This window comes from Pygoscelis adeliae, unplaced genomic scaffold (genome assembly GCF_000699105.1).
Source record: "Pygoscelis adeliae isolate BGI_AS28 unplaced genomic scaffold, ASM69910v1 Scaffold58, whole genome shotgun sequence".
Taxonomy (NCBI): Eukaryota; Metazoa; Chordata; class Aves; order Sphenisciformes; family Spheniscidae; genus Pygoscelis; species Pygoscelis adeliae.
In genome coordinates this window covers 1969223-1996473 of record NW_008825564.1, presented here as the reverse complement: position 1 = coordinate 1996473, position 27251 = coordinate 1969223, and the positions used below count along the sequence as shown (strand labels likewise).

The window sequence follows — 27251 nt, the reverse complement described above, 5'->3', positions numbered from 1 at the left end:
TGTTTTGCAATGGGTGTCACTTGTATGAAGACAGTGTAAATACCAATAGCAAAGCAGAATGACAGCCTCCTCCCTGCTTCCTTGTCTTACTTGAAAACACAAGGAAATAGACAACACCATTGCCTTTTGGAAGGTGATGGAACTAATTTACCTAATTATGTGGAAGCATTGGATGTCTTTCTCTCAAAGAACTTCCAAGTAAAGATTTAGCAGAATGCACTATATTGAAAAATAAAGAAGGAATAAAGTTTTTCCTTCTTATTTCTAAAGCAACAAGAGTCGGTGTTCCATTTGCACACTTACTTTGTGGTATCACATTTGGTCTCAGTTCAGGACACTGTGTTAGGATGGTGAAACACAGAAGCTTGCATTAAACTGCGTTATACTGTAATGTTATTAAAGTACATGAAATTGCATTACAAGTGAAGTGTATTTACACAGCTTCAACATTTGCAATTCTGGATTAAAACCTTCAAATAAATGTTCATTTTAGGAGAGGAAATTAAGTTATGCTTATTTGGGTTTTCCTGGGGATTAATATTTGAGTTTCATTTTCAAGTACGTTCATTCCAGAGAAATATTTGCTGGTCAGTTTTGATCTAAGAGAAAGCAGCGGTAGCATCCCAGGCATGATGTGCCATTAGAGCTGTAGGTCTAAGCAAAGCATGATTGTCTTCATCCTCTGAACTGAACGTATGTTAGATGCTTTCTGATATAAATTCTCCAGAGTCTGAATTCTAGTCTGTTCCAGCTCATAAGAGCAAATGGTCATGAAAATCGACAAATTTTTCAGCCACATGTAGCCATAGGCTATATTTGAGATACAAGTGTATTTTAATGGTCTAAATGTTCAAAAACTGCTACAGCACCCCACTGACAGGCAGTAGCATTGTGAGATGCACTAACCCAATTGCTCATTATTGTGTTAACACACCTATTCTCTTTATTTCTCTTTTTGATCTTGTGCAGCTTCTTAGAAACAAAATTAGTATGTTCAAAAAAACAGCCAGAGGCAGCAGTCTCTGCTGCTACTGACAGTTCCCAAGTGAATGTTTTCAACAGGGCATCTCACTTCCTCTGTACTTTTCCACGGCCTGCAGAAGAGTGAGCTGTAATTAAAGCAAAAAGTGCAAATGTTCAGAGGAAGCACCCGTAAGGAAAGGCAAGTAGCATGTTACGAAGCCCATGACTCTTCATCAAAGTAGCTGGGGTGCTTGTCAATAGAAGTGCTAGTTTAGCAGCGTTGTCAGCTTGGGAAATTTGGTGGGTGACATCTTAAGATTTAGAAAGCTTTGTGTGAAGCACCAGGAATGATGTTAGTACATGACAATTTCGGGTGTTTTTTCAAGCACTTCTACAGTCCTCATGATTGTAGAGTGACGTCTGAATGTGGGGATTGTGTCCTAAAAACAAAAATTGAATGAGGATCATAGGATGATTCAGGTTGTAAGGGACCTTGGGGGTGTCCCCAGTCTGACCTCCTGCTCAAAGCAGATCAGCGATGAGCTCAGACCAGGTTGCTCGGGGCTGCATCCATATGGACGAAGCCTGCACAACCTTTCTGGTTGTCTGGTTCCACTGACTTGAGTCCCAAAGTATTTCTTTAATAAAATCTCATTACTGAACCAATATCATTGAGATTTGGACCTCATTCTTACACACTTAAGTTTGGCAATACTCTTAGCCATCTGTTGGAGCTTACTGCTAGCCAGAGGATTCAGCACTGTGAGATCACTCCATCGTATTTGTTTTTCATTTAAACACTAATAGCTGGTTTCAACTACATAGCAAAAAGGTGGATTAATCTTATCCTTGATTTTTGACAGAGAAACTGATGAGGGAGGCTATAATTAGGTTTCATTGGAGTTTTATGAAAATGAATCTGTAGAAAATTAATTTTTCAGTGGCTCTTAGTCTGTTTTGCATATTAAAAGGAAAAAAAGCTTCTGAATGAATGCCTCTGTTTTTCCACTATCTCATTAGGATTTCTCTCTGCTCAAAATGTACAGGAGTTTAATTAGATGCACTTGCCAATATGGAGATTAGAGAGGAAGCCCCTTTTCCAGGCCATTGCACTCATCTGAACTGTGGCCAGAATTTGGTTTCTGTGGGCCCTGAATGAGTTATGTCTGGAAGAGGAGAGAAATGCAGTTCTGCTTTCTGGCTCGCTGGGATTCCTCCCCAGAGAAAGCGCTGGCCATACTCACTGAGCAGGTGATGAACGATTTACGTCAGGGGCTGCATCTGCACTTCTGTAACCTGAGCAGGGCCTTTTGTCTTTCTGTTGCTTTCCTCAAAGTGAATGCTGGGAAAAGTTTCCCAAAGAAAGCTTTCAAGTCGATCATAAAAAATTATAGTCTGTTCAAACATAATTACATTTCTAGGGTAGCTTCTTTCTTTTTCTGATGTTCTGCGTATACTCCACAAAAATCGCATGCTTCAAAAGTCTTCAGTGACACACTTTGAGAGCCTAGAATAGGCAGGCTAAGTTGTTTCTTTAGTACTTGTTAGCAGGACAGCCTGAACCCTAAAGCTCTTCTATATAGCTAATCTCGTATTAAAGCTGCAGCTTGGCTTACCAACACCCTGGGTGAAATCCTAGCTCTGCTACTGTTTTGTTACTGACTTAAATGGGTCGGATTTAACTTTGGATGGTGAAGTGTGTCAACCATCCTATTTTAAAAATATGCCCTTCTTCTGGATGAAGACGTACCCCAAGAGGGGTTTTTCTCTCTCTCCCTTAAAAATAATCCTCATTTCTGCTGTAGGATGAAGTCAACCATGGCTATCTTTAAACTTGGCGGTATCATGTAGCAAATGGTCAGCTAAATTTAAACTCCATTTTCTGGCATGAAATCTAGCAGAAGTATTTGTAAGATAAAAATGCAGTTACGGTTGATTTAATTTTCTCCTGCAAACTAGGACACAAGTTCATGATTGAAATCTTTATTTTTAGATGATAGCATTTGAGTACTTCTGTTCATAGTTGAATAAATGGCTTGTAGTAATAAATGGAAATGACTTATTTGATAGAAGATGACTCTAGATCACCAATCTCCTTGGGTTTGTTCCTTATTTAAAATGGTTATTCAGCCCGTGTTTATCTCAAGCTATCAGCTGTTGGGAAAGATGGCATCTCCTATTAGGAAAAAGCAAACAATAAGGAAGGGGTTTTAGATGCCAGTTCAGCATTTGCGGCATTTAGAATTGCACCAGGAAGCTTGGCATTTAATTTTCATGAAAGACACAGCATTGATTGACGCTGTAGTTTTCACAATATGTTATTTCGTGTAAAATAGTGGTAAAGTAGGCATAGATATGTAAGTGAGATCCTATCTTTGTGTAGGTCAATTGATAACACTTAATCTATAGGAAAACAAACCACGATAAAACTAGATAGTTGATACAGGACTTCTTACACAAAGAGTCAAGAAGGATTTTGGGTGGGATTCACTTTACCTAACTTAGTTGTCTTGGAATTAAAAGTTTGGTGTAAGATAATCAGGCTCTTTCTGTAAGTATTGGGGAAAGAGAAAGAGAGGGGAGAAGGAGATATCTCCAGAGGTTCATGGTCCTAAGTTAGGTATTGCTCTTTCTCCCATAACTGTTGAAGAATATTCAACAAGACGTTTGGAGATACCTAACTATCAAACAAGTAAATGTCGTAATTTCTTCCCATTTTTAGGGAATTGTTTGTCCATTTTCTGAGCCATTCAGTGGAACATGCCTTCTTCATGGTACGAGCTAATAAAATGAATCAACCTTATTTTAGGTCTCTTTGTAAGTCCCTGTGGGAGCAGTAACTGTAGAGGACCAGGACAGACAAGCAGTTTGTGTACAGAAAGTCTGTTAATGATTATCTGTTACGTTAAAAAGTTTAAAATCTTCATGTTTTTATCTTTTCCACGTGCAGTATTGTGTATGGACCGATGGGCTGAACGCCCTCCTTGGGAAGGATATGTTGAGTGATCTAACGCGGAACGACTTAGACACGCTGCTCAGCATGGAGATAAAGCTACGCCTCCTTGACTTGGAAAACATACAGATCCCAGATGCTCCCCCACCTATCCCAAAGGAGCCCAGCAACTACGACTTTGTTTATGACTGTAACTGAGGCTGCCACTGAAACTTGCTTCGAAACTGGATATACTATAACTGGAGAGATATTAAAAAAAAGAGTGTGAGGAAAAAAGAAACCCACTTGTGCACCTTGGATTTTGGCTTTGGGGAGGGGTGTAGAAACACTTGCATTCCTCCCTGGTCCCTGCATTCCTTCCTTCCCCATTCCCATCTTCCCCATTGCTCATCCAAATCCACATTGCTTTAATTAACTTGTAATTGCAGGCCATTGGCCTTGCTTAAGGCAAAGACTGCCACTAAGAAGCACCCTCCCGAGGACTTTTTTTACATTTTTAATACTGGAATAGACATTCTTAACTAAAGGACGATGTTATCAAACTGCATGCCTGTGAAACCCACTTGGCAGGGCAGAGGCTTTAACTGGAAGGAGGAGGGAGGTAGGGAGCAGAAGCAGCTACTGTAAGCAGAAGATTTCCCCAGACACTCCCAAGAGTCTGCTCACAACTGAATCCAATGCGATGATGAAAATCGTTAACTGCTTCCCAGTGCTTGCACCATTCGTCACTGTCATTATTCTTTCCACTGCATCTCGACTCTTGCCACCAGCCTTCACCCAACTGATCGGCTACCAGAATGGAAAGTCTGCAGGTTTTTGCTGTACCATACGCTGCAATGCTGCAACACCTTTTAACTTCTTTTCCTCCCAGCTCTTAAATAGCCCCACACTAGCAGATCACTCGCACAAACTGTGTATGAAGCCACTAGTGTGTCCCATCCCTATAGCGTTCCCTAAGCCTCAGTTGCCTCTAAAATTGGCTTGTTGCTATTCGAAGTGATTTTTATTTTCTTGGTCCAAAGTTCAACAGTAATTTCCACAAATTAATTACAACTGCCAAACATCCAGGTTTACATTGTTGTCATTGCTACAGTGTTACGAATTTGCAAGGGATTTTTTTTGTACGGGTTCTAATTTTTTTATTTTATTTTGCCAAACAAATATATTTAATGAAAACTAATTTCATTGTGAGTACTTTTGGGGGACAGTATTTTTACTTAATTTCCATTTGGAACATTTGCCCTGAAGGGAAAAAGTAATATTTCCCTTCAACTTCACTGTTGAATAAAAATCTGAGTTGTGATGATTCTTGGAACTTCGTTTTTCTTCTGAAGTTGTCTTTTATTCTTTATGGTTCCTAGCAATTCTGAAGTGTTTGGTTCAAAGAGGAGAGGGAAGGGTGGAACCTTTCTTACCTGCATCTGATTTAATTTACTTGTTTGTTTGTTTGTGGTGTCAAGGATGAGATGCATCCAGAGATCTCCATCGCCATGGGTACACAAGCCTTCCTGTGAGAAGAACCCTCTGTGAAATCCAAAATCACAGCACACTGATGTGCTCGTGGTCATTTTAGGGCTGCCGCCTTTACTGTGTTCGCTGGAGTAACTGTGTTCCTGTATTTCCATTTCCTCCATTGAGAGTGTTTCTGGCTGCAGCAGACTGGTAATGGGGAAGTTTGGGCTTTGCAGGATGGATTCCCTCCCTCCTCATGTTCTTCTAGGTATTTCTGTAAGTTCAATATCTCTTACTCCAAAAGCACCGGGTCTAGATCTAGAGGAACCCGCCAGCCCTTTCCCGCACAGGCTGAAGACAGATGTTTATTTGTGTGAGTTCCTCTCCTATGCAGACCCAGCTGAAAAAGGCTGTGAAGGGGTTTTATCAACGCTTGTGCTAGTGAGAAACCTAGAGGGTGGTTCCAGTGTAGACAGTCACAGAAGACCTCAACTGAGGTGATCTTTGCTCCATCCAGCCGGCTCTGGAGTAAACATCCTGACTGACTTCATACCAGGTGAGGAGAGAAATGATGTCCTGCAGGTGCAACGAAAAGGAGGATGAGGAGAACATTGTATGAATTCAAGCATGAGGGTCCTAAGGAAGGTGCCTTCCTGAAGCTGTGTGTGCAGTATTTCATGAATGCCTTGATCTAACAAGGAGACGTAAGTTGGTTTAGGTGGTAACGGATGGTAAAATAAGGAAAAAAGAGACTGAGTTAAACACTGGAGTAGGAAGTTACAGTGAACTGTGGCCTGAGAGGAGATTCAGTCTGAATGAGAGCAGGGATGTGCAACATGAGATGTGGGAGTTTGAGATGTTTTATTCTCCGGAGCCATATCAGACGATAGCAAAGGTAGTCAGGGGTCAGGAATGAGTGGAGGCAAAGGCACTGTCTGCCACAGGGGCTTTTGGTGTGGTCCTGGGTGTGGGGGATGGAGGTAGGAACACGTTTCTTTACCAGACACTGATGCTGCCTTTTGTCTGCGTGAAGACAAGACTCGGAGCAAAACAGAGAATCTGAGTTGTTTTATTAATCTCCCTGACCCAGCTGGATGGCTTGGCTGTGCATAACCTTTGCTTTTTATTTACAGACTGCAGAGCTGGTGCTTCAGATGGGTATTGCTTGTTGTCAAAAGAAACACCTTTCACTCCTGAGTGATAAGAGCCAAACGCTGCCAGGTCAGTGGCAATACGATGCGGTGATCTTGGCAGGTAGGCGTCTGCGTGACAGTCAGAAAGGAGAAAAAAAAAACAAAACCTCTTCCGGGGGACAACTTGAGCAGGAGGGAAAGGTTAGACTTGCCTTCCCCACTAAGGTGAGTGCCCCAAATTGCACACCAAGAGCCCAGGGAGGTGGTGGGACAAGAGCTGGCAACCCAGCCCTCAGTTTTTACGAACACCTCATGCCCATCCACATTACACCGAGGCACATCGACACCACTCGGGTAGCGTAGGGCTCTTGAGCGTGAAATGCTTGCAGCTGGCTCTCTCCTTGCACCCCTCGGGCCTTGTGCAAGCAGGCGACACAGCCCAGCGGCCTCTCTCCTGCCCTGGGACTCTCCAGGGTGGACGCAGCCTGACCAGGGAGGGCCAGGGCCAGGGCCAGCTGGATGCCGTGGCACTGCCACGTGGCTCTAGCTCACTGCCTCCTGCAGCCCTGCATTACAGGACCCCCACCTCCTCACGTGGCCCAGCTCTTTGTATGGGTTATGCATCGTGTGGGCCAGTCACGTGAGCAGGCATGCTAAATTTGTCACCCCCCACGTGTCCCACCCTGCCATAAGAAAGAAGAAGCTCGAGAGATGCGTTGGCATAATAGCCCATGCAGCTATTTTAAAAGCACTCCCACAGCAACGCGAAGGGCCATGGTGCAAACAAGAATCCTGCCTTCAGTTTCTAGTGCTGTCATGCAGGCTCGCTTCACCATTATGAAATGAAAAAAAAAAAAAAGTTTAATGATGAACAAGTATCCCGCTGCTTCCCATTCATTTAAAAAAAAAATGAGAAAGAAAATGGCAAATTCATTTGCTCATGCTGTTGTGTGTTCCGGAAAAGCTTTTAAGGCTTCACATTGAAGGAGCTGCAGCAGGAAAAAAATTTGCTATTGAAGTTTCTTGTATAATTTCAAAACACTAAGTGGGTAATTGCTTGTAAAAGCCATAAAGGGGAGAGAGAATGAAAAAAATAATCAGTCTAATTTTAGCTCCTGTTTTTGAAATGACTTTGCTTTTGAAAGTGAATATATTCTTTTACAAGAAAACTTGAATTGAGAAAAATATGTATCTTCTTAAGTCAACTGCTTGCCCTGCTTGTAAGGACAAGGAGAAGAAGCAACAATGCTAAGTAATCCCGCACAAAAGCAAGCCATATGTCAGAGAAAGAGCTTGCACTCCTGGGCTTTCTTTACCACTTTTCAGAAGCAATTCATTTTTCAGTATGGAGAACTCTTTTATTAAACCTTACAACTTGCAGGGAAATATAACGTTCTCTTGCAAAGAGGCAGGTGGGTGATGACTGTCTTCTGGGTTGCAAAATGACCGTGCAAGATCCTGATTACTTTTTTTCCCGAAATCCTCTCATGTCTTCGTGCCCTACCCAGGATTGCATTTTGCTTGCCCAGGGTGCTTGTTACTGACGTTTCTCCTCCCATTAGTAGTCCCCAGTAATGCAGACATGTCACATGTGTACAGGAATGTGAAGGCTTGTATGGAAACCTGGTGGGATCTGCTGCGCGGAACAAATCCCTGTCTTCTCTGGCAGACGGCTGACCGGCACGGGAGCCCTGCATGCCCGCAGCAGCCCTGTAGCCCACCAGCTGCGATCACACAGGCTCTGGCCACTGAACAGCTCTTAAAAGAGGGAGGGATGAAAGGGAGGAGAAGCAAAACCCCGTCCTAGCAGGGGGAGACGGGGAGAGAGGGGCATGGGCATGCCCCTGAACGCCAGTCTGCTTTTTGCTTACTTGTCATTGCACTGGACTGCAATGATCAGAGGTGGCTCTGATGCATCCAGCTCTACAGCGGTGCAAGCTGTTAATCCTGAGCAATAACCAGCGATGGAAGATGTTGGGAGTAGGAGAACGCTCTTGTACTGCCATATCCCCTTTCTCTCTTCTGTTGCTGTTGCTGCACTGACAAGTAAATGCCATTAGCTTCATTGTCATGTGAAAGTCGTTCATCTAAGAAGCATAATAAGATGAATGTGAGATTTTACCCCCTTCTTGTTTCATTCTTCTTGAGAGTTAAAAAATCTAGCCCTTGAATCTAGCCCTTACTGACCTCGGGATATCTTAGCTGCCAGAAACAAGCCTGGAATACTAAGCATCTGACATAAAGAAAAGAGCCCTTCCCCTTACAGCAGCGTCAAGGAGCTGCAAGTGGAAAGGATTTCCTACAACCTCTGCATGCTGCTGAGGGTAAAATCCCTGCAAACTCTGGAAGACATTCGTAGGATGGAGTTTTTGTCACCTACCGCTCGCTGAGCTGTCATTGCTTTCCCCGGAGCTTGCTAAATCAGGACGAGACTCGCTCAGTGCTCCCTCCCTTGCTAGATAATTATATTTGAATATTAAGCATCCACATGGCTTACACAAGTTCCCTGATTAACAAAGCACTTACCCATGCAGCAAAAGAGGTTTGATTTCAGTTTGATAAACAGGCACCTGAATTTAGGTGGGTGCCCATGGAGCTGGCTGGATCAGGGCCTGTGTGAGCAGAAAGGCAATTTTACTGAGTTTTCGCTACATGCTTGGAGGCGATGCAAGTAATGACTTTTCTGTGTGACGTGTAATTGGATTGGGTACCACTGGTTACTTCAGGAGGTTGAACAAGATGCTGCCTGATTGTTCAACGTCACTCCAGCTGCTTCATGCATCTCTGGGACTTACACAGAGGTAAAAGTATTGAAAAGGGAACCCCTTTCTGTATTAAATCAGGCTGAAACGTTAGAGGGGAGTGGCGTCAAAAGCACCAGTTTGTTAGGGCACGACCAGGTGTAAAATGGATGTTGGAAGAGCCATGAATTTTTATAGCAAGGTGATTTCAAAGTGCTGATTCAGGGAGCGCCGTCCTGCGGCAGCCTCCCGAGGGCAAGGTTAAAAGAACTAGAGACAGTTTCAAACTCGTTTAGTAGCATATATTTACATTTTATTTTCACTTCTAGCTGGGAGACCTTGAAGGTCTCTGAAGAGCAGAGCTGGTCTGATGATGCTTAGCTTGCAGGGACACACGTAGGGCAAAGGAAACATTTCATGAGCCGTTCTTCTCCAAATGGGGAGATTGCTATTGGAAATAGAAGAGTTTTCTGAACTGATGTGTTTTTTCAACAGAGAATTTCTCAGCTTTTCCATAGCCACCTCGCTGGAGGTGTTATGCAGAGATCAGTAGCTGTTGTGGTTTTATACTGTCTTGGAAGAGCCAAACAAGCCTCCTCATGTTGGGAGCCTCGCCCAAACCCTCTCTCATCCTATTTGCCTCTTGTTTATAGACCATTTCCTATAAGATGCGACCTATGGGACAGTCACGAAGCTGGGAGACCCGGTGCTGCCTGTCCCAAGCAGGACGCTGGCCTTGAGTTTCATCCCAGGGAGGATATGGCCACAAGACAGCAGTGCACGTAGAGGGTGGGAGGGAAAAGCGACACCTAATACAATTTTGCCAAGAGATGCAGCCAAGGGCAGGCTTTCTTTCCTGTGACACTTAAGGATGTGTCTTGAATGACTTTATTTCAATTGTCATTAGAGGATTTTGCAGCCTGATTGAGCACCGCAGTTAAACTCTCCCTTGATGAAACCTCATGAGTCTAATTTTAATCTTGTAGGCAACATGGTGTTCAGCCTAAACTGATTATGTCTTGGGACTCGTCTGAGTTGTCGTGAGGGGGAGGGAGGCTGGCTGTCTTTTCCTTAATAAGAGGCAGAATTTTTTTATGAGGTGTGTCTGTATGGTCTCAGTTTGTCTTGAAATGCTTCAGATTTAATATCCCCTGCGCACCGACCTCCCCCAAGGGGCAGAGGCACCCCGGAGACCTTTGCTCTCCCACCAGCAGGCCACACGCAGGTGGGAGGCTGAGCCTGCGGGACTTCATTCCCTGCCAATTAGCAGGGAGTTTGTTGTGTCGGGGTAGTTTTTGAAGAAGTCAGAACAGTAATGTAGGAATCTGCCAGGCTTCAGAAAAATAAGTTTTCCGTGAATGCTTAAAATGAGGACACCAAGGATGCGGGCACGGTACGTTGTGCAAAGCTGCGAACTGCTTGCATCTTTCCCAGAGGAAAATGGCTCATCCACAGGGTTTTCCCAGAGCACAGCTCCCCCCTCCCCCCACAAGCAGCAGAAGGCTGCTGTATTTGAAAAGCTTGGAGATGCGAGCAGGGAAACATGTGAAAGGTTTCTCTGCCAGGAATATGACATTTAAAGAGCGCCAGTAGGATTATTTCGGCTGTTTTTCACCCGCGCTGGTCCCTCTGCACATATTGCTTGACTCACGATACCCTCTGTCAGTCTCTGACCTTTCTCAAAGCCCTGGGTTTCCCCTTTCTGTCCACAGCCCAGGGTGGGTGCAGTGATACTTTACACCTATCCACCATTTCATCTATGCCAAATAATCAAAGTGCACCCCAACCAAGCCGGCTTTCACATAAACATCCGTCTCACACGCTTGGTTCTCTCGTTTCCAGTACAGTTCAAGGCCCGTTGAAAACTGAGGTTGAGGCATTAAAATGGGCTGGCTTGTGGATGGCTTCTCCAGCATTCGATACGGTTGTTTTCAGCCCAAGCTTTTCCTTCAATGAGGACATTTACAGAGTCCTCCACAGTGATCTTCATAAAACCTGTAAGAGCTTAGCATTTCTGAGCCTCCAACTTCTCATCAAATCTGACAGCTCACAGGTGGATGCACGCACACAAACACAGGCACGCACACACAGTGCCTCAGATCCATTTCCCCAGAAAACCAGTCTGAAACTAGCACGTTTACAGCTTGGCAGTGTCGGATGCTCCAGCGGGCAGCATCGAGATGAGAGGGGATGGAGGAAATCAGAGCTGGGAGCACCCTGCCGGAGGCTGGCAGGCTAGCGGGGCTGCGTGGGAGGGGATGTGGGGAGAGGAGGTTGGGGCAACATGAATGAGAGACTAACCTCACCGTCAAAAATACCTTAGAGCTGGAGCCATGCTCAGACACAAAAATGAAGTGAGGGTAACGCCTAAGAGCAGGCGACAGCACCAAATTGCTGAGCTGCGCGTGCGGGACAGTGGGGAACCAGAAAAAAAGTATTGCAGAAGACAAAGCAGCCTTTCTAAGCAGCCTTGAATTTAGATTTTTATTATTATTTTTAATGATGGCTATTATGCCTTGTGGAGGTGCCCCGTTGGCATGGGTGTGTGCCATCACTGCGTTTTTCATCACCTTGAATCCACTGCAAGAAGCAGCGCAGGGAGAGGAGCACTGCTGTGATGCTGAGCTGCCCAGGAAAGGGGCGGTGGAACGATCTCCTGTCGGAAAATGCCACTGAAGGAAACTTAACACACACGCAAAATCTGTCAATTTAGCTGAATCATTGATTTGGGAAGGGAAACCGAGAAACTAAAACGGCTGAAACTTGCTGCTCGGACAGCTTTTGGACTGCCATGGGTCACGGTTCTCCTTCTGTAAAGACTTAGTGTTTCAGGGCTTCTTTTTAGTTCTAAGATTTAAAGTGCCATAGAAAGTTGTAGCTGAAAGAAAATGTGATTTTTTTTTTTTAATTTTTCACTTTCTATTAGAAATTGTGTGGCTTCCCCCTCCCCCCCATCCCACCCCAAAAAGAAGCTAAATTGCAGCAGTCTGGATACCCTCCCACCGATCAGAAATTCTGGCCCAGAACCTCCATCACCAAACCTACATCGCCTGAGGAAAACCATCCTGCCTGCCTGTGTAACTGACTTGCAGTAAAAAGGTACACGTAACAAGTCCATCAACAGTAACTCATGCAAAATGAATTGCAGTATTTTCGCCCAAATATACTTCTGACAAGCTGATTTGATGGAAAAAGCAATCCAAGCCCCCAGCTTTTGCTGCATACGAAGGACTGGCTGCAGCCATGAGTCGAAACTGTGCTCGTGGGGAAAAAGAAAAAGGAAAGCAAGCATCAATTGCCTTCATTGGTTTGGTTTGGTTTTAATCAAACCCGAGTCACTTTTAAGTTCCCCGACTTCAGGAGGTTTCTCAGCAATGGGCTTCTGAAGACAGGTTCCTGATTTAAGCTACTTAGTTGAGTGAGTGGCAAATATTCATTCAGATCACCCTGGCTGGAAAAAAAAGAAAGTGTTGTGGATGTTCATGTTCATGCAGAGCAAAGAAATTAAACACAGCCGGCAGCAGCGCTGTGGTCAGCCTGGACCTGAGCACTAACTCGCACTCGATGGCCCTGAAAGGTGTCCCGTCTCCCCCAGGATGGGCATCAAGCGCCTGCCGTGCCAGGTGAGTCCTTGCCAGCACAGAATTGCTGCCTGCAATTTTCTAGTGCTTTCCACAGTGTAGTTTCCCAGAGGTATAATACAAGGAGGAGCAAGCCTGTCAAGCAGGCAGGAGGTGTAGTGGGGGAATTGCTTTCTTGTCCCATTTTGATGAGGCTTGATAGACCCTTGATGCTGAGTTCTGCAGGGACTGAGCGGGGTACCAGTACAGCAGCACTGCAGGGCCTTTTAAAACTGATCTCCCCCCCAAGCAGAGGCACTGACAGATGATTTAGCACAGTGCCTTGCTGGAGGGGCGCTCTGGAGGAGGCAGTTTGAGTGGCTCTGCACCGTCTGCCCAGTGCACTAATTCCTCCATGAGAGCCGAAAAAAGTGGCTTTGCCTTGTTGGAGCCATCCCCAGGCACCCGCTGGCTCCCCGCTCATGCTGCTGAGTGGGGCTGCTGTCTAGGAAAGTCATCTTGCGGGGAGCAAGCGGTTCCTGCTGCTGTCAGCATCCCCGCGGTGTGTGAGCCCTGCACACCCCGTGCTGGGTCCAGGAGCACAAAGGTGGCTCCTTCGGGCCCCGGCATTGCTGGATGGGGCTGAAGCTGCGCTTCACATGCTGTAAAGGGAGGGAAGGCGTGTCTATAACTGCCTGGTTGGCCAAGTTCCTGATGGAAATTAGTACCTTAGTGCTGCTGAGACTGTCTTGTCTTTCTAATGGCATATCAGGCACCCAAGATGCTGTTGGAGCATGATTTTATACCATGTATTGGAAAAGAAAAAAATTACGGTACGGCGAGATGAGAACTCATAGGTGCTCCCCATTTGATAATGGACTCGTAATTCTCTTGCTGACACATTAGCGCATTAAAAAGGCATTTTCCAGGCTCTTGAACATGTTAGTGAAGGCCCATTTCCATCAGCCTTCTTCACACTTTCCCAGCTTCTGAAGCCTGCTGATGCAGGCTCCTGTGGGCAACCATCCCTGTCTCCTAGCCAGTCTGGTAATGTATCGTGTCTTCTTCCAGCACACCCTGAACAGTAAATGCAAAGGTAACCCGTAACCTATGGCGGCATTTTCTAACACGAGCCAGAAGCGTAGCACCGGGTATCATTTGGTCTAGGATGTATCCGGATGCGCACATCCCAGCTGAAGACGTTAAATGTTGTTTCCCTTACTGCTGTGGTGAGGATTTGAGCCAGGCTGTAATTTACTCCTGAAATATCCTGGAATGAAAAACAGAAGTTAATCTTTTTGGGAGATAGGTATGCTTATCTTCAAGAAAGGATCTGCATTAGTAAAGTAACAGAGGATTTGATTCTACTGTTGCAATGAAGATAAATATTCATCTCTGAAAGACAGAGGTAGATGTGAGGATGATAAAACAGGTGTGCAAGACTGGAGTGACAGGTGCTGAATAACTCATGAGGAGAATCTTGGGATTTAGTGATGGCATCAGGAAATTTAATGTCTTGCATGAGCCGTTCCCCGCAAACAGAGAGAATAAGATCTGTTCTGTCCCGGCGATTCCCCCTGGTATGAGCACAAAGAATAGCTCGCAGCAGCCCGTCACGCTTGGGACAAACGCAGGATTAATAGTGTTTCGTGTTGGCCTGTACCCTACCTGCCTCATTGTGGTCTGAACCTCCAGGGGATGGGAAGCTCTTATTAATTAATTCTCTTAGTTCAAGCACCTGTAACTGATTTATATGCAGTCTAGGGCCTGATCCTGCAGGGCGTGAGCTGACTTTGGCGAGGCGCACAGCTTTCCAAATCCCCAGCAGAGGGCAATTGCTGGATCTTATGCTGCAACCTAAGCAGCAAGGGTATTTGGGAAACCTCTGCCGGTTTTTCCCCAGTGCAGCTAATACATGGCATTGTTGCTCATCGGTGCTGCAGATTCAGCTCGGCCAAAATTCACCTTCTAGGGACGGCTGCGCGCTTGGTTTCGTCCATGGACGACAGCACGATCTGGAAGAAGATGGGAGAAAACGATGTCAGGAGGAGCAGGGGATTTCACTGCTCGAGGATGCAAAGGAGGAATCGTCCTTCTCGCCAGGGGAGGCAGAGATGTGGCCTTTCGGCAAAGGCTTGAGCTGGTCCCCGCCAACTGCTCTTTCGGCTCGGTGTGCCCTGTCCCCAGATCCGCTGCAGTGGCCAGCCTGCTTCTAACACAGGAAACAACTCGTCCCGGGGACAGCCCTAGCAAGTGTGTGCATGCCCGCTACGTGGATGGGAGCTGACACTGTGGTCTCGTTCCTCTCTTTCAGGCAGTGCCACGGTGCTGGGTTACACCTGGGAAGCTGAGGGGCCGAGCAGTGGAAACACAAGTGGGGCCAGCAGCCGAGGTTCGGCAGTCCCTGCCCTCCCCGGATGGCGAGACCAGTAGGCGTGATGGATAGGCCATTCAATGGGTCACGGCACCTTTCCCACTCGCGGCTGAATCACCAAAGAAATAAAGTACCCAAACAATCAGGCAATATTTTAAAATGAACAGTAACAATAAGCCCTTGTCCTGCTGCAATTGCAGCTCCCGGGCTTGTTCTGCTGCTTAACCTCTCCACTGCCGGTGGGGATGAGCCCACGTCCAGGCAGGGTCCCTCCACCCCTGCATGCACAGCTTCCCTGGAGGGGTGGCCACATGCTGCCTCTTCCATCCTGGGGCACGATCCTGCCCAGGCAGCTCATGAGCAAGCCCAGCAAACTTTGGCAAAGGCATTTGCTGGAAGAGCTGGTCCCACACTGCCCGATGCCCTGACCCAGAGACACACACCTCTGCCATGACTGCTGTGCTCTGGGATGGATAGCATAGTGCCCCTTGCATCCCTCAGGACAGTGCCTGAAGTAAACAAACACATTTATTTATATTTGTCTATCTATCTAGTGTGTGAGATAGATAGAAGTACAAACAGCCATGAAAATGACATTTACTTCTTAGCACCAAAATTAACTTCTAAAATTGAGGGAGACCAATCCTGTCAAACCCCTCAAATTGAAGACTTGCTCCTTGAAATGCACAATAATGCGTTTCAAGATTAATTGTTCTTTTGAATAAATATTGAATCTTTCCTTCCCCTTGTATTGCGGAGATGCCAAAAAAAAGTCATGAAAGGCCTTGAATTAACTATTGCAGATAGATAAACTAACAGACAACACCTTTTTTCTTTAGTCAAGAGGAAGAAGAATTTGCTTTTATTCTTTTCTTTCCCTGTAAATGTGACAGAAGAAATGTCTTTCTAGATAGGAGTCTTTTCTCCCAGGATGTGTCCGGCGTATGCACACGCATGCGTATGTGTGGAGTCTTCCTTCGGCAAAAACAGACAGTAATTCTGCCTGTCTCACTGCCCATCTCTAAAAATGCTGAAAGGACATATTTATGTTACGGCAGTTGAGAGCAGCCCTGAGGAGAAGGACTTGGGGGTGTTGGTTGATGAGAAGCTCAACATGAGCCGGCAATGTGTGCTTGCATCCCAGAAAGCCAACCATATCCTAGGCTGCATCAAAAGAAGTGTGACCAGCAGGTTGAGGGAGGTGGTGCTGCCCCTCTACTCTGCTCTCGTGAGACCCCACCTGGAGTAATGCATTTAGCTCTGGGGCCCCCAGCATAAGAAGGACATGGACCCATTGGAGCGAGTCCAGAGGAGGGCCACGAAGATGATCAGAGGGCTGGAGCACCTCTCCTATGAAGACAGGCTGAGAGAGTTGGGGTTGTTCAGTCTGGAGAAGAGAAGACTCCAGGGAGACCTTATTGCAGCCTTCCAGTACCTGAAGGGGGCCTACAAGAGAGCTGGAGAGGGACTTTTTACAAGGGCATGTAGTGATAGGACAAGGGATAATGTCTTTAAACTGAAAGAGGGTAGATTTAGATTAGCTATAAGGCAGACGTTCTTCACTATGAGGGTGGTGAGGCACTGGAACAGGTTGCCCAGAGAAGTTGTGGATGCTCCATCCCCGGAAGTGTTAAAGACCAGCTTGGATGGGACTTTGAGCAACCTGGTCTAGAGGAAGGTGTCCCTGCCATGGCAGGGGGGGGTTGGACTAGATGATCTTTAAGGTCCCTTCCAACCCAAACCATTCTATTATTCTATGATTCTATGTCCCAAGTGCCCCAAACAAAAGCGAGCAGCTTTAAGAAATGATGAAAGCCTTAGCTACCTGTGTACAGGGAAAATGAACCATTAGTGCAAATATAGTAAATGGCTTCTGTGGGAGGGGTTATTCTCTCTCAGAAATTCCTTAGGAGAGAGCTACAATGTGAGGGGAAGCTCTGAACATGGGTGCCCCCGGACAGTCAGAGTGGAGAGGCAGTCAGCACTACTGAAAAGGCTGAGGACCCACCAGTCATGTCCTGAAGACCAAATGTTACCATCTGAGTGACCACACTATGCCAAGGGGAGCAAAGTCCAAAGTAAAGGTGAGAATGGAAGGAATCCGTAACATATTTACTTTATAAGCAGCGGCAATTAGCACGTCAAGTTTTAGTGACTGAGGTCTTGGGTCGGGGTATCCCAGCAATTCGATATTTTAAAATTTGCCAGATTTTTTGAGGGGGATACAGCTGGAAATCTTGCTGGCTATCCTTCTTATTGCAAATCCAAACCAGCACTTCAGACAGCCTGTATTCACAGTGTGTTCTGCTGTATCTTGCTGAGAGGAAGGGAATGATTCGTTTTCATCTGGGTACCGTAATCTCCCACCACCAGGTAAGCTTTTCTGGCGTATCAGCGCACATTCCTATGGCCTGCTTGCTCGCCAGCTGCACTGGGTGGAGGGAAAACCACGTTCAGGGAGCCTGAACGGCGGCTCGGCAGCAGTGTGTGGGAGACATGCCAAACAGCCCGCACCTCTAGGGCAAGGGAATGACACCTCTGACTTTGTCTCCTGATGCTCTCCTGAGAGCTACAGCTAAACATGGAGAAGCTGTTGGCGTTCAGAGCATCCTCCCTCCTGCATCCCAGGTAGAAATGTTTAGCATCCTCTGCAGGAAACAAGCCCACTGGGCTAGGGGAGCCCTTTAGTGAGGTGGATCCTCCTTGGGGATGCAGGGGAGCACCACGGATGCCCTCCCAGGCGCTGTGCACAGTCAAAGTAGGGGCTTGGGAGCCCATGGAGCAGCTGTCATTCTTGGCACAAGCAGGATTGGGTCACCCCTCTGAAAACACAAGTAGTTGCCTGATAAATATAGGCAGAGAGTTTTAGATAAAAGTTACCGCTTCCCTTCATCTGTGGTGACTGTAGTTATTTTTGCTAGTCATCAAAAGAAACTGCTGGATGTAAGATTAAAGCAAAGGAATTATGTAGACACATGAATTATGAATTTTGCATCACGAATTATTGCCTAAAATAGTGTGATGCACCAAATACATCTAGGGCAAGTGTTCTCTAGCTTTGAAGCACTGGAAATGACACCAGCTTCAGGGAAAAGAAATAGTTTCTTTGTATATCCTAAAAAAAATGGGGCAACTTTCTTTTACCTATTCGGCATCCAATAGTTCCTAGTCTCTGTTTTGGCTGCTCATCTTGAAAGGCTTCACTGGGATTTGACTTTCAGAAGGTCAGTGCTAAGCATTTGCCAAAAGCCGGCTGTCAGGAGGGGATCAGAGAACACAACACTGAGACACCCAAGCGCAGGTGGTCACTTCTGGGCAGGAACATGACTCTGTATCTTTCCTACCTCTTCTCACTTCCTCATCACTAAGTGCCCATGAACTTGCAACATGGGATCATTAAAATTTCTTAACCAACTTTCATGGTTTCCACATCAGAGCTTTGGGGCAGGAGACTTCCTTTCCAGAGGACAATTAAGGCAGGAATTTGGCTACAGAGGACTATGGAGGGTGAAAAGGGGAAAAGCTTGGGTAGAAGAAAAACACCGGTGAGACCTAGATACCCAGATCACTGGATAGCTGCATAAATAACTTTGTTTATTGTGGCTAGGGCTCCCAGGCTTACCCCTCTCGGTGTTAACCACAGCCACGCTGGTGGGACACCTGCCTGTACGCTGCGCTCCACCTCTGCCCCAGCCCAAAAGAAACTTTGGTTTACTGCCTGCCCAGCTCCTAATACAAAATGAAATTCCCCACCTTGCACATTATCTTCTATCTGGACTTTTACCAACACCACTATCGCTGTATCGCTCAGAGGCAGGATTATTCAGACTCCCTCCTGGGAATCTGCAGCATCCCCACCGCACAGAAAGAAGTGCACCCATAGACGGCGAATAGAGATGTTTCCGATATGCATGGAATAGATTTGGGCATACCCAGCTATATAATTATTATAATTTCTGCTTCCTGGAAAGCATTTCTTGGCATCTGATCGATGCTAGAAGCGGCTGCTGGTTTGTGTTCAATTCAGGGCCCGGAGATCTCCAGAACATACCTGTTTTCTTCCTTGGCTTTATGTGATGGGAATTTAGTGAAGAGTGACAGACTTGCTGCTGGGGTGTCTGTCTGCCACCTTTTTGTGAGACTGAGAGAGCCGCTTTGTTCAGCCCCCAAAATGCATTTCCACTTACTCATCCTTCCAGAAGTGATGGAGAGGCTCCCTTTTCCTTTGCGTGGTGAAGTTCGGAGGGTGAAAGTCGCTCAGTCCCCACTTTGTTATCTTCTGGGCATAGTGTTAGACCAAGATGTTTACTCAGGTATTTTCATTTTGAGAAATTACTTCAATGAGGGGAAGGAGTTTTATTGGAGGTTATTTAACACCCTCAAGCTTTGTTGTTAATTTATGTCAGTTGCTTTAAATATACATAAACCCTGAGTTTAAATGATGAATGGTGGCGAACAAGTAACCGGGAGACAAAATCCACAAATACTCCAGTGTTAATTTGTTTTCTAAGCCAGGAAGACGAGGGAGATAGGTACTACTTCTGTGTCACGCTTCAGTAAAACCCTGGTTAACATTCCGGAGTCCTCCTCTCTCTACTTATCGGCTGGTTGTACTGCATTCACCCTACATTATTTAGGCAAAGAAAAGAGAACCCCTGCTGCGGTGTCCAGCAGCTTTATTAAAAAAAAAAAAAAGAAAAGAAAAGAAAAGAAAAAAAGGGTCAGGAAAGCCTGAACCATACTTTTTTGTGGCTGTGGACGTATCTTTGCAGAAAAAGGAGGTGGGTCCAGCATCAGCAGGCTTGGAGCACTTTATCGTGGCAGACGGATTGATTTGCAAGGCAGAAGATTGCCTGCTCATTTTGTCTGAACAATTTAGTTGGCTAGACTTTGCTAATGCGTATGCCTATACCCCTCGTAGTTAATATACCTTGTACTGAGCATATATCAGGGTTCAAAAAAGATTCAGTATCTCACTGAAAGATATTACAGCTCTTTTTTATGCATCCAGAGTGAGAGCAGAAAGCTGTCGAAAAGGTATTATAAGAGAGTGAACATTTATCTGAAATGCTATTTATATTTCATTGAATTGGCCGAAAAGGACCGCAGAAGGCCAATAACGAGCGAGGGAGTCAGGCAGGCAGGCAGCCATCCCACCGCGCACAAAGCACGGTGTCTTGATGGATGATTTAATGACTCCAATGTGTGCAGAGGGGCCAGAGACCAGGTGGAAATATCCCGCATTCAGGAGACAGCTACAGTGGGGAAAAAATGTGATGCGGTGCCTGCTTCCTCCCTCGCTTACAGTTTGATGGTCCTTGTGCTGCTGGGTTTGATTCTCACAGGGCCATTCCTTGTGACGGCAGGAGTCATGCCTGCCTTCTCCAGGTCCAGGGCTCTTTTGGGATGAATTAACTCGTCAGATTTGCATCGAGCCCCAGCCGCTCACCTTACCACATCCCTCAGAATGAGCCTGAACAAGCGCTGTTGTGTTTAACCGAGTATTTTCGCTAATGCCCTGATTTCTGGAATGAGCCAGAAAAAAAAAGAAAACAGAGCACTGAGTGTGAAGCCAGGAAGAGATAAATCTGGGAGATGCCCAGCCAGGGTAAGGAAGCAGAAAGAAGGAAGAAAGGTTTTCTGAATGCAGAGCCATTTTGGAGAGGCACGTTTCTGCTTTATGGTGAGGTGACTATGAACGGTGGTAATTAAAACCAGCTGCCCGTGTCGTCTTCTCATATATACGCAAGACTAAACCATCGATGTCAGACATCAGCATAAAATCTGCTGCAAGTGAAAAGACAGGCAAGTGCAAATAAGCCCTCCATGAATTTTCAGTGATAGATCTGAAAGATCAAGTGTCAAGGACTGACATCTTGGCTGAGTGTGGCTTGTCTGTATAAGATCAGATTATCAGTGAGGTCAGTGCAGTCTTTACTGACTGTAACCTCAACCTCTGCTTCTTTGAGTTAGTGGATATATAGTCCTCCAAGTGCTTTGAGTACTTTCATACAGCCTGACATCCCCATAGAGCACGAAAACTCTATACATGGCTGGCTGACCAGTGATTCGCTTAATTAATATTTGAAAAATCAGCTTGCACTGCCTTTGCATATTCATCTGTGGATGATGGATGCTATCCCTGCAGGGCCATTTTGCTGATGGAAACTGTTCAGCTCACCTGCAGGTCTTTTATTATCGAAGCAAATCAGTGAAACATCTCTTTGAAAAGAGAAAAAAAAAAAATCCCCCACCCTATTATTGAACCGTGAAGTGCCATCAACAGTACATATGTTGTATAGGTCCCATTTCTGAGCATAGAAGTCCCAGTACAAGCCTCAGACAATACGTTCAAATAATCTTGTGAACTTTGGTATGTGCTAAAAATGCCTCCGATGACATTTACCACTGTTCCCTAACCCAAACACTGGGAATAATTATCTTTTATTGGCACATGTTCTGTGGTGAGATCAAGAGGCTGTCAAGCTGCATTTCTTTTATTTACATTACTGGAGGAAAGATCAAATGGAACAAACGTAATCAAACATTTTTTTTTCTTCCCTTTTGATGTCGTGGTGCTCCCCTTGTAAACACTTATAATCTGACTGCATCTGGGCAAGCTTCCGCCCCCCCCCGCCATAGCTTCAATCAGCGCTAAACCGGGAGCCTAATAGGGGGTTGCATTTCTGACAAAAACCCGATGCAATAGCAATAGCTCTGCAGGGATCGATGCAGTAGACTGGATTTTGGCTTGCCTAGCAGGCTACTAGCTATTTATGGCAAGGCAATAATGGGAGAAAAACGCCATCACGCTGAGTTGGTAACGCTTGGCTCTTACTTCTTCGAGATTTAAAAGAGTACCCAAACCGCAGGGCAGCGCGGAGTCCGTCCCAGGCTTCCTGACTTGTATTTACAGCTGGCTCAGAGTGACTCTGTTATCTAAGGGCTCCTACTAAGCCTTTCTAATTAGTCCTTTCTCAGTAATATTGCCACACCCTCTTGCTCCTTAATTACCAGAGTTGTTTCTTTTGTCTAGATAATAGCAAGAATTAGGTATTCTTTAGATCTGAAAAGGCTCACAATTGCGTCCACACAACTCAAACTGCAAAATCTATGATGTTGGTAAGGTTACTTCTGAATTTGTAGTGTCATCTGCCCATAGCAAGAACACAACATCCAGGTTTGTTTTTCTGCACTAAAACCGATCAACTAAGGAAATGTACTGCACTGCCAATAATGCGTCTGTATTTTTCACGGGTTCCCTATTTGAAAGCCCGAAGAGTCTTGTTCCCACATTTTGTTATACCCAAAACTGAAGTAAGTCGTGTCAGTGATTTATGTTTCCAAGAGCACAGATATCAACAGCTTTTGCAAGCTGGGACAGTTAATTTCATTAAAGGTTGCGGAATAAAGGATAATCATCTCAGCTACAGCTTGGCAATAGCTTAGAACAAATTTTCAGATATGAGTGTAGGAAAATATTGGTTTAAATGCTTTCCCTGCAGCTTTGAATGACAATGAGATGGAGAGAGTCTGAAATAGATGCATAACTTGAACTGCAAGCAGCAACTGATAAGGAAACTGGGGCAGAGGGAATGACTCAGTTGGCTGTGGTGCAGTAGCAAATCCACATGGGGCTTTGGAAATGTTCTTCCATGCCAGTGATAATGCACCAACCGCAGAGATGATTATGACAGTCAGAGAAATTCGGAGAGCAGTAATGAAAAATAACCAATGCAATGAACCAGTGGGAACTTCAGAGTCAAAGGGCACAAAGGACGACGTTTTGAAAAATAAAAGGAAGAAAAGGGACTGAGAGGATCTTTGATCTAAAGGCTTCTTCCTGCAGGTTTTACCTCTCCAGACACAAAAATACAAGGCTTATGTCTATTCCCTTAAGAACTGAACAACACGTCAAAGAGGAAAGAGAGAGAGGGAGAGAAGGCCTTCCAAGATAACATTTAATCATCATAAAAATGCGTGCATGAATGTGACAAAGAGAAAAAAATTGCATATATCTTAAAAAAAAAAGTAACAAATCTAACCAAATAGTAAAAAAAAAAAAAAGTGTAGTAATGTGTGCAGTGACTTGGACAGAATAGGATAGATAAATATACACTGCCAGCTGATCTCCTTTCATAAGATGACTATTCCGTATTTCAAGGGAGTGTCTCCTTTTTTCAACCAAGTGGTCCCTAATCCTGACAGGTGACATGTTGATGCTTACGTGTCCTGTTTTGGGGCTTTATGCAAGTATTTTCTATTCTCTTTTCTTTTTGAGGGCTTTTTTGAATGTATTTACTATATACATAAACAGGTCTTTAGGGACCCATTATAGAAAGCAGTGCTGAGAATAACTCCATCCCCACATCTCATTTCACATTTTAGTGGCAATCACATGAAAGTGTCCCCTTTGACTCTTAAATTGTGTTTAAGCCCTTATTCAGAAAATCAGAAACCCTAACTCGGTTCCATTACATCTCTATCAGGGGCAGCAAAGGTGGAGGCTGAAACCTTACCTGTCCCCTAGCTGATTTGTCACCACCACCCAAGCCAATGTACATTAGGTGACAGGAACTTATACGGAAGTACAAGAAATGGAGGAGTGTTGTGGGTCCTTCGAACCCCAGCAACCACGTTCCTCCTCTTGGGACCAGCTGCGGGGATTGCATTTTTTCACTAGCTAGGCACGTGCCCTGCCGCCATCTGCTCTGCCTTCATGGAAATTCAGGTTAGGTTCGGCTCGGCTTCGTCTGCTTTGCCTCGGGTTTTTGGCAGCCACGCATGTGTGCAAGTTTCTCTCAGCTCTGCCTAAATTGAGAGAGGCTTGAGGTTGCGGCTGGAGAGCTTGAGTTGGGAGTTACTGAGTGGGGCATGTCATCGTCCATTAGCCCCTGCAGCCCTCTCTGGTGTCCCCCAACCAAAGCCCCCTCTTACGTGGTGTCCCCCACGCATCACACTTGCTACTGACCTGCATGTGGGAATACGATAAATGGCATTTAGCTCTGTGGACCCTCACATGTGGTAAAACTCCCCGAGAAACATAAACTGGAAGGATGTAATAATCTCTTGCATCAAGCAGGGTGAGACGAGCAAGCTCTTCAGTGTGTCCTGGCATCCTGAGAGCAAATTGCAGAGAGCTGCAGGACTTTCCTTCAGAGCAGCATTTTACCGAAACCCTACAGAGAACACAACGTACATCCCTCCTCATCTGTGTGCTGAATGAGGGGAGCTGCAGGCCCCCCCATTTCCTTGGTAGGAAGCAGCAGTGTGTATGGGGAGGTATATATGATGTGTAAGTGCACATTTTTTTATTTATGTATTTATTATCACTAGTCCAACTTCAGCCTTGAAAAAATACAATTGACCCCACGTCTTCCGTCTAGCAGTGTGCCAATGACCCCTGTGTCTGCGGAGCTGGGTCATTGCCAGAGCACTGAGGGTTTCCTGCCTGTGAGAGGTGGTGTCCTCGCCGCACCTCTGGCTCTACACAGTCCTCACCCCCTCTTCAGAAGTGACACATGGAGGTCCAGAGAGAGACAAAATGTTGATTGCATTCTCAACTCCATTTAGGTGTGTAATGCTGCAGGCAGGTACTTAGTGGGGTTTCCAGGAGCATCTCTGCGGAGTTCATTCCTGCCACCCACCTGGCTCTCGTGGTCCCCCAAGGCAAGTGTCAGGGCCCTGGGGCACCCATGGGCCATAACAGCCCTGACCAGCCCCACCCGGGACCCCACCAGGCACCCTGCCCAGGGGCCCAGGAGCCCCGTTGCAGCTCAGCCCTGAGCAGCTGGTCTCCACCTGAGCTACACTCCCCTGCCTCCTGGCCGGACCTGATGCAAGCCCAAGTTGCAAACACATTGAAAAAAACAAGAATGCTGGGGAGACAAAGATGCTCGCAAGCTGTAGGGTGACCCTGCCAGACCGTTTTGGGCTGGGGACATCCCAGGCACCACCCCTGTGCCCTGGTGCTTTGCAGAGGGCAGAGCTCAGGTCTCCTGTCACTCCTGCTGCCGCACTTCTTATTTCTAGGTAGGCAGCACCTCCTGAGTCACCCTTGTCCCAGGTCTGCTTCCCTGGCTTAGATGTTGTACACAAGCCTCATGGAAGCATTTATGATCAAATCCCTTCCTTTGGGACAGACTTAATGTGTTTTTTACCTCCCATTAACATAATTCATGCACTTTCTAAGATTAAGAGACAACGTCATGTGCTCCTTCGCTGCTGTACCAAGGCGGCTTTAGGTCTTACTGTCTTAGGGACCTGGAAGTAATATAAAATCTACTTGGCAAAAGGCAGGGCTTGCTATCTGATTTGAGTGGGAAGGAGAAAGATTTAACACTGGGGGGGGGTGTCACCTTCCCAGCTGGCCTCTAAATCTACTCATGCAAATCCCTCATTTGTCTGACCAGACTGCATATTTTAAAAGCTTTGGGGTTTTTCTTTAATTGGTTTAAGAGCTTGGCTAATGCATAAGGTATAGCAAAAATCAGCTCTGTCTTACACACAATTCTGGGTTATCTCACCTTTCCACAGCCTGAAATGAAAGAAAATAACACAGCCGATTATGGGCTAGAGCTGTATGCTTTGCAGGTTTACATGCCTGGGAGCAGCTTGGGATCTATCGATATACTTTATAAGTGCCGTTGTTTAGATTTGTATTTTGCTATAGATATAAAGTGGAAACCATTCCAAAGACCTCTCTGCTAGGAAGATTTTTCTTGCCTATTATTAGCACTCTGCTTTTGCAGCAAGCGCTCATGAGCCAATATGCAGAGTTTTAAAGGACTTCAAAGTGTCATTGGGAACCAAGTGATATGTGTGTTAAAAAGGGTTTAATGGAGCTGCAGTCACTATAGCACAGTGTCTTTTTATAGCAAGTTTTTACAGCATTAAGAAAAACATCCTGCAGACTTCAGTAGGATTGGCATATGGATAAGGTACTTTGCACTATGATTTTTGTTTATCTGCTATTAAAAAAAAAGAAAACCAGCATTTGAGAGAATGATAAGCAGGAACAGGTCTGCAAAATTCAGGCAACAGCTATTGCCTCCATTTTGGGTTTAATTTTTTTTTTCTTTTCTAGAAGAAAAATGCATTTGGAAGTCAATGGCTTGGTTTAGAGAATGGAGATATGGAGTGATTTGTATTCACATTGAAGCTTTTAACCGTTTTTTTTTTTTTTCTTTTTTCTTCAGAGTCACTGGATTATATTATCATTATCACAAGGCAAATCCTGCTTATCAAAGTTGAGGCAAGCTTTCCGAGATTGTCTTTAAAAATGTCATAGGTCAGGCTCCCACAGAAAAGAAGTGGTTTGCAAAAACTGCATTAAATACTAAAGCTGACCTGATCCCTGTGCGGTCACGTTGATCTGCAGGGATGTCTGAAGATTTGGCAGGGAATCACTGATTTTAATATATTCTCTATTTTTCCTTTTATAACACCATTTATGAGTCTCCTTTAACTATGCCCAGGAAGCACGTAGGGATGCCAGATGAGACAGGCTCCTCACTGCCCTTTAGCAACCCATGTCAACAGCCTGCCCACTTCTGAAAGAGCCAGGCAAGGAGTGGAAAGGAAAGACAAGTACCTGTGGCTGGCTGGGGGGGGTAAGAGACTTGCCCAGGGTTATACAAAAAGGCAGAGGCAGAGGTGGGAGGTAGCTTTGGCCCTCCAGTGCCTACATTGTATCCTTATAGCCATCCTTGCATCCACAGTGTCTGGGATTTAGCTGTTTGGACTTGTTCCACCTCTGAAGCAACGTCATTTAAACATGTTTTACTCTCTGCTTTTGCTTCAGGCTGGGGAACGACTGGTTTCTGCGTTATCTGGGGGAATTAAAAAAAAAGAGACAGAGAAACCTTTCATTGTTGTGACTGCCAAAGCAGGAAAAGATCAGGATTTTTCAAGCCTCGCCGGCTGCAGACGAACGTGCTCAAAGCTGATGAGAACAGGTGCTCAGCTCCCGCTGCTGCCCTTACGCCCGCAGCTGCCTCCCGCCCCCCCCCAGCTCCTCCCGGGCAGAACCAGAGCCCCGGTGAAACCCCGGCGTGGGAGCCCCACGGCTGCAGC

The 27251-nt window shown here is 45.6% G+C and overlaps 1 protein-coding gene across 1 annotated transcript in view; it reads left to right on the top strand.

Annotated features, from left to right (window-relative positions):
* The window catches only part of LOC103923971 (engulfment and cell motility protein 1-like), an 84581-nt gene extending 79357 nt beyond the window's left edge, over positions 1–5224 (top strand). Inside the window, exon 7 of the mRNA XM_009332408.1 lies at positions 3914–5224. Coding sequence (XP_009330683.1) covers positions 3914–4114 — 201 coding nt within the window. The 3' untranslated portion in view covers positions 4115–5224. The remainder of the gene's footprint in view (positions 1–3913) is intronic.
* The last annotated feature ends 22027 nt before the right edge of the window (positions 5225–27251 follow it).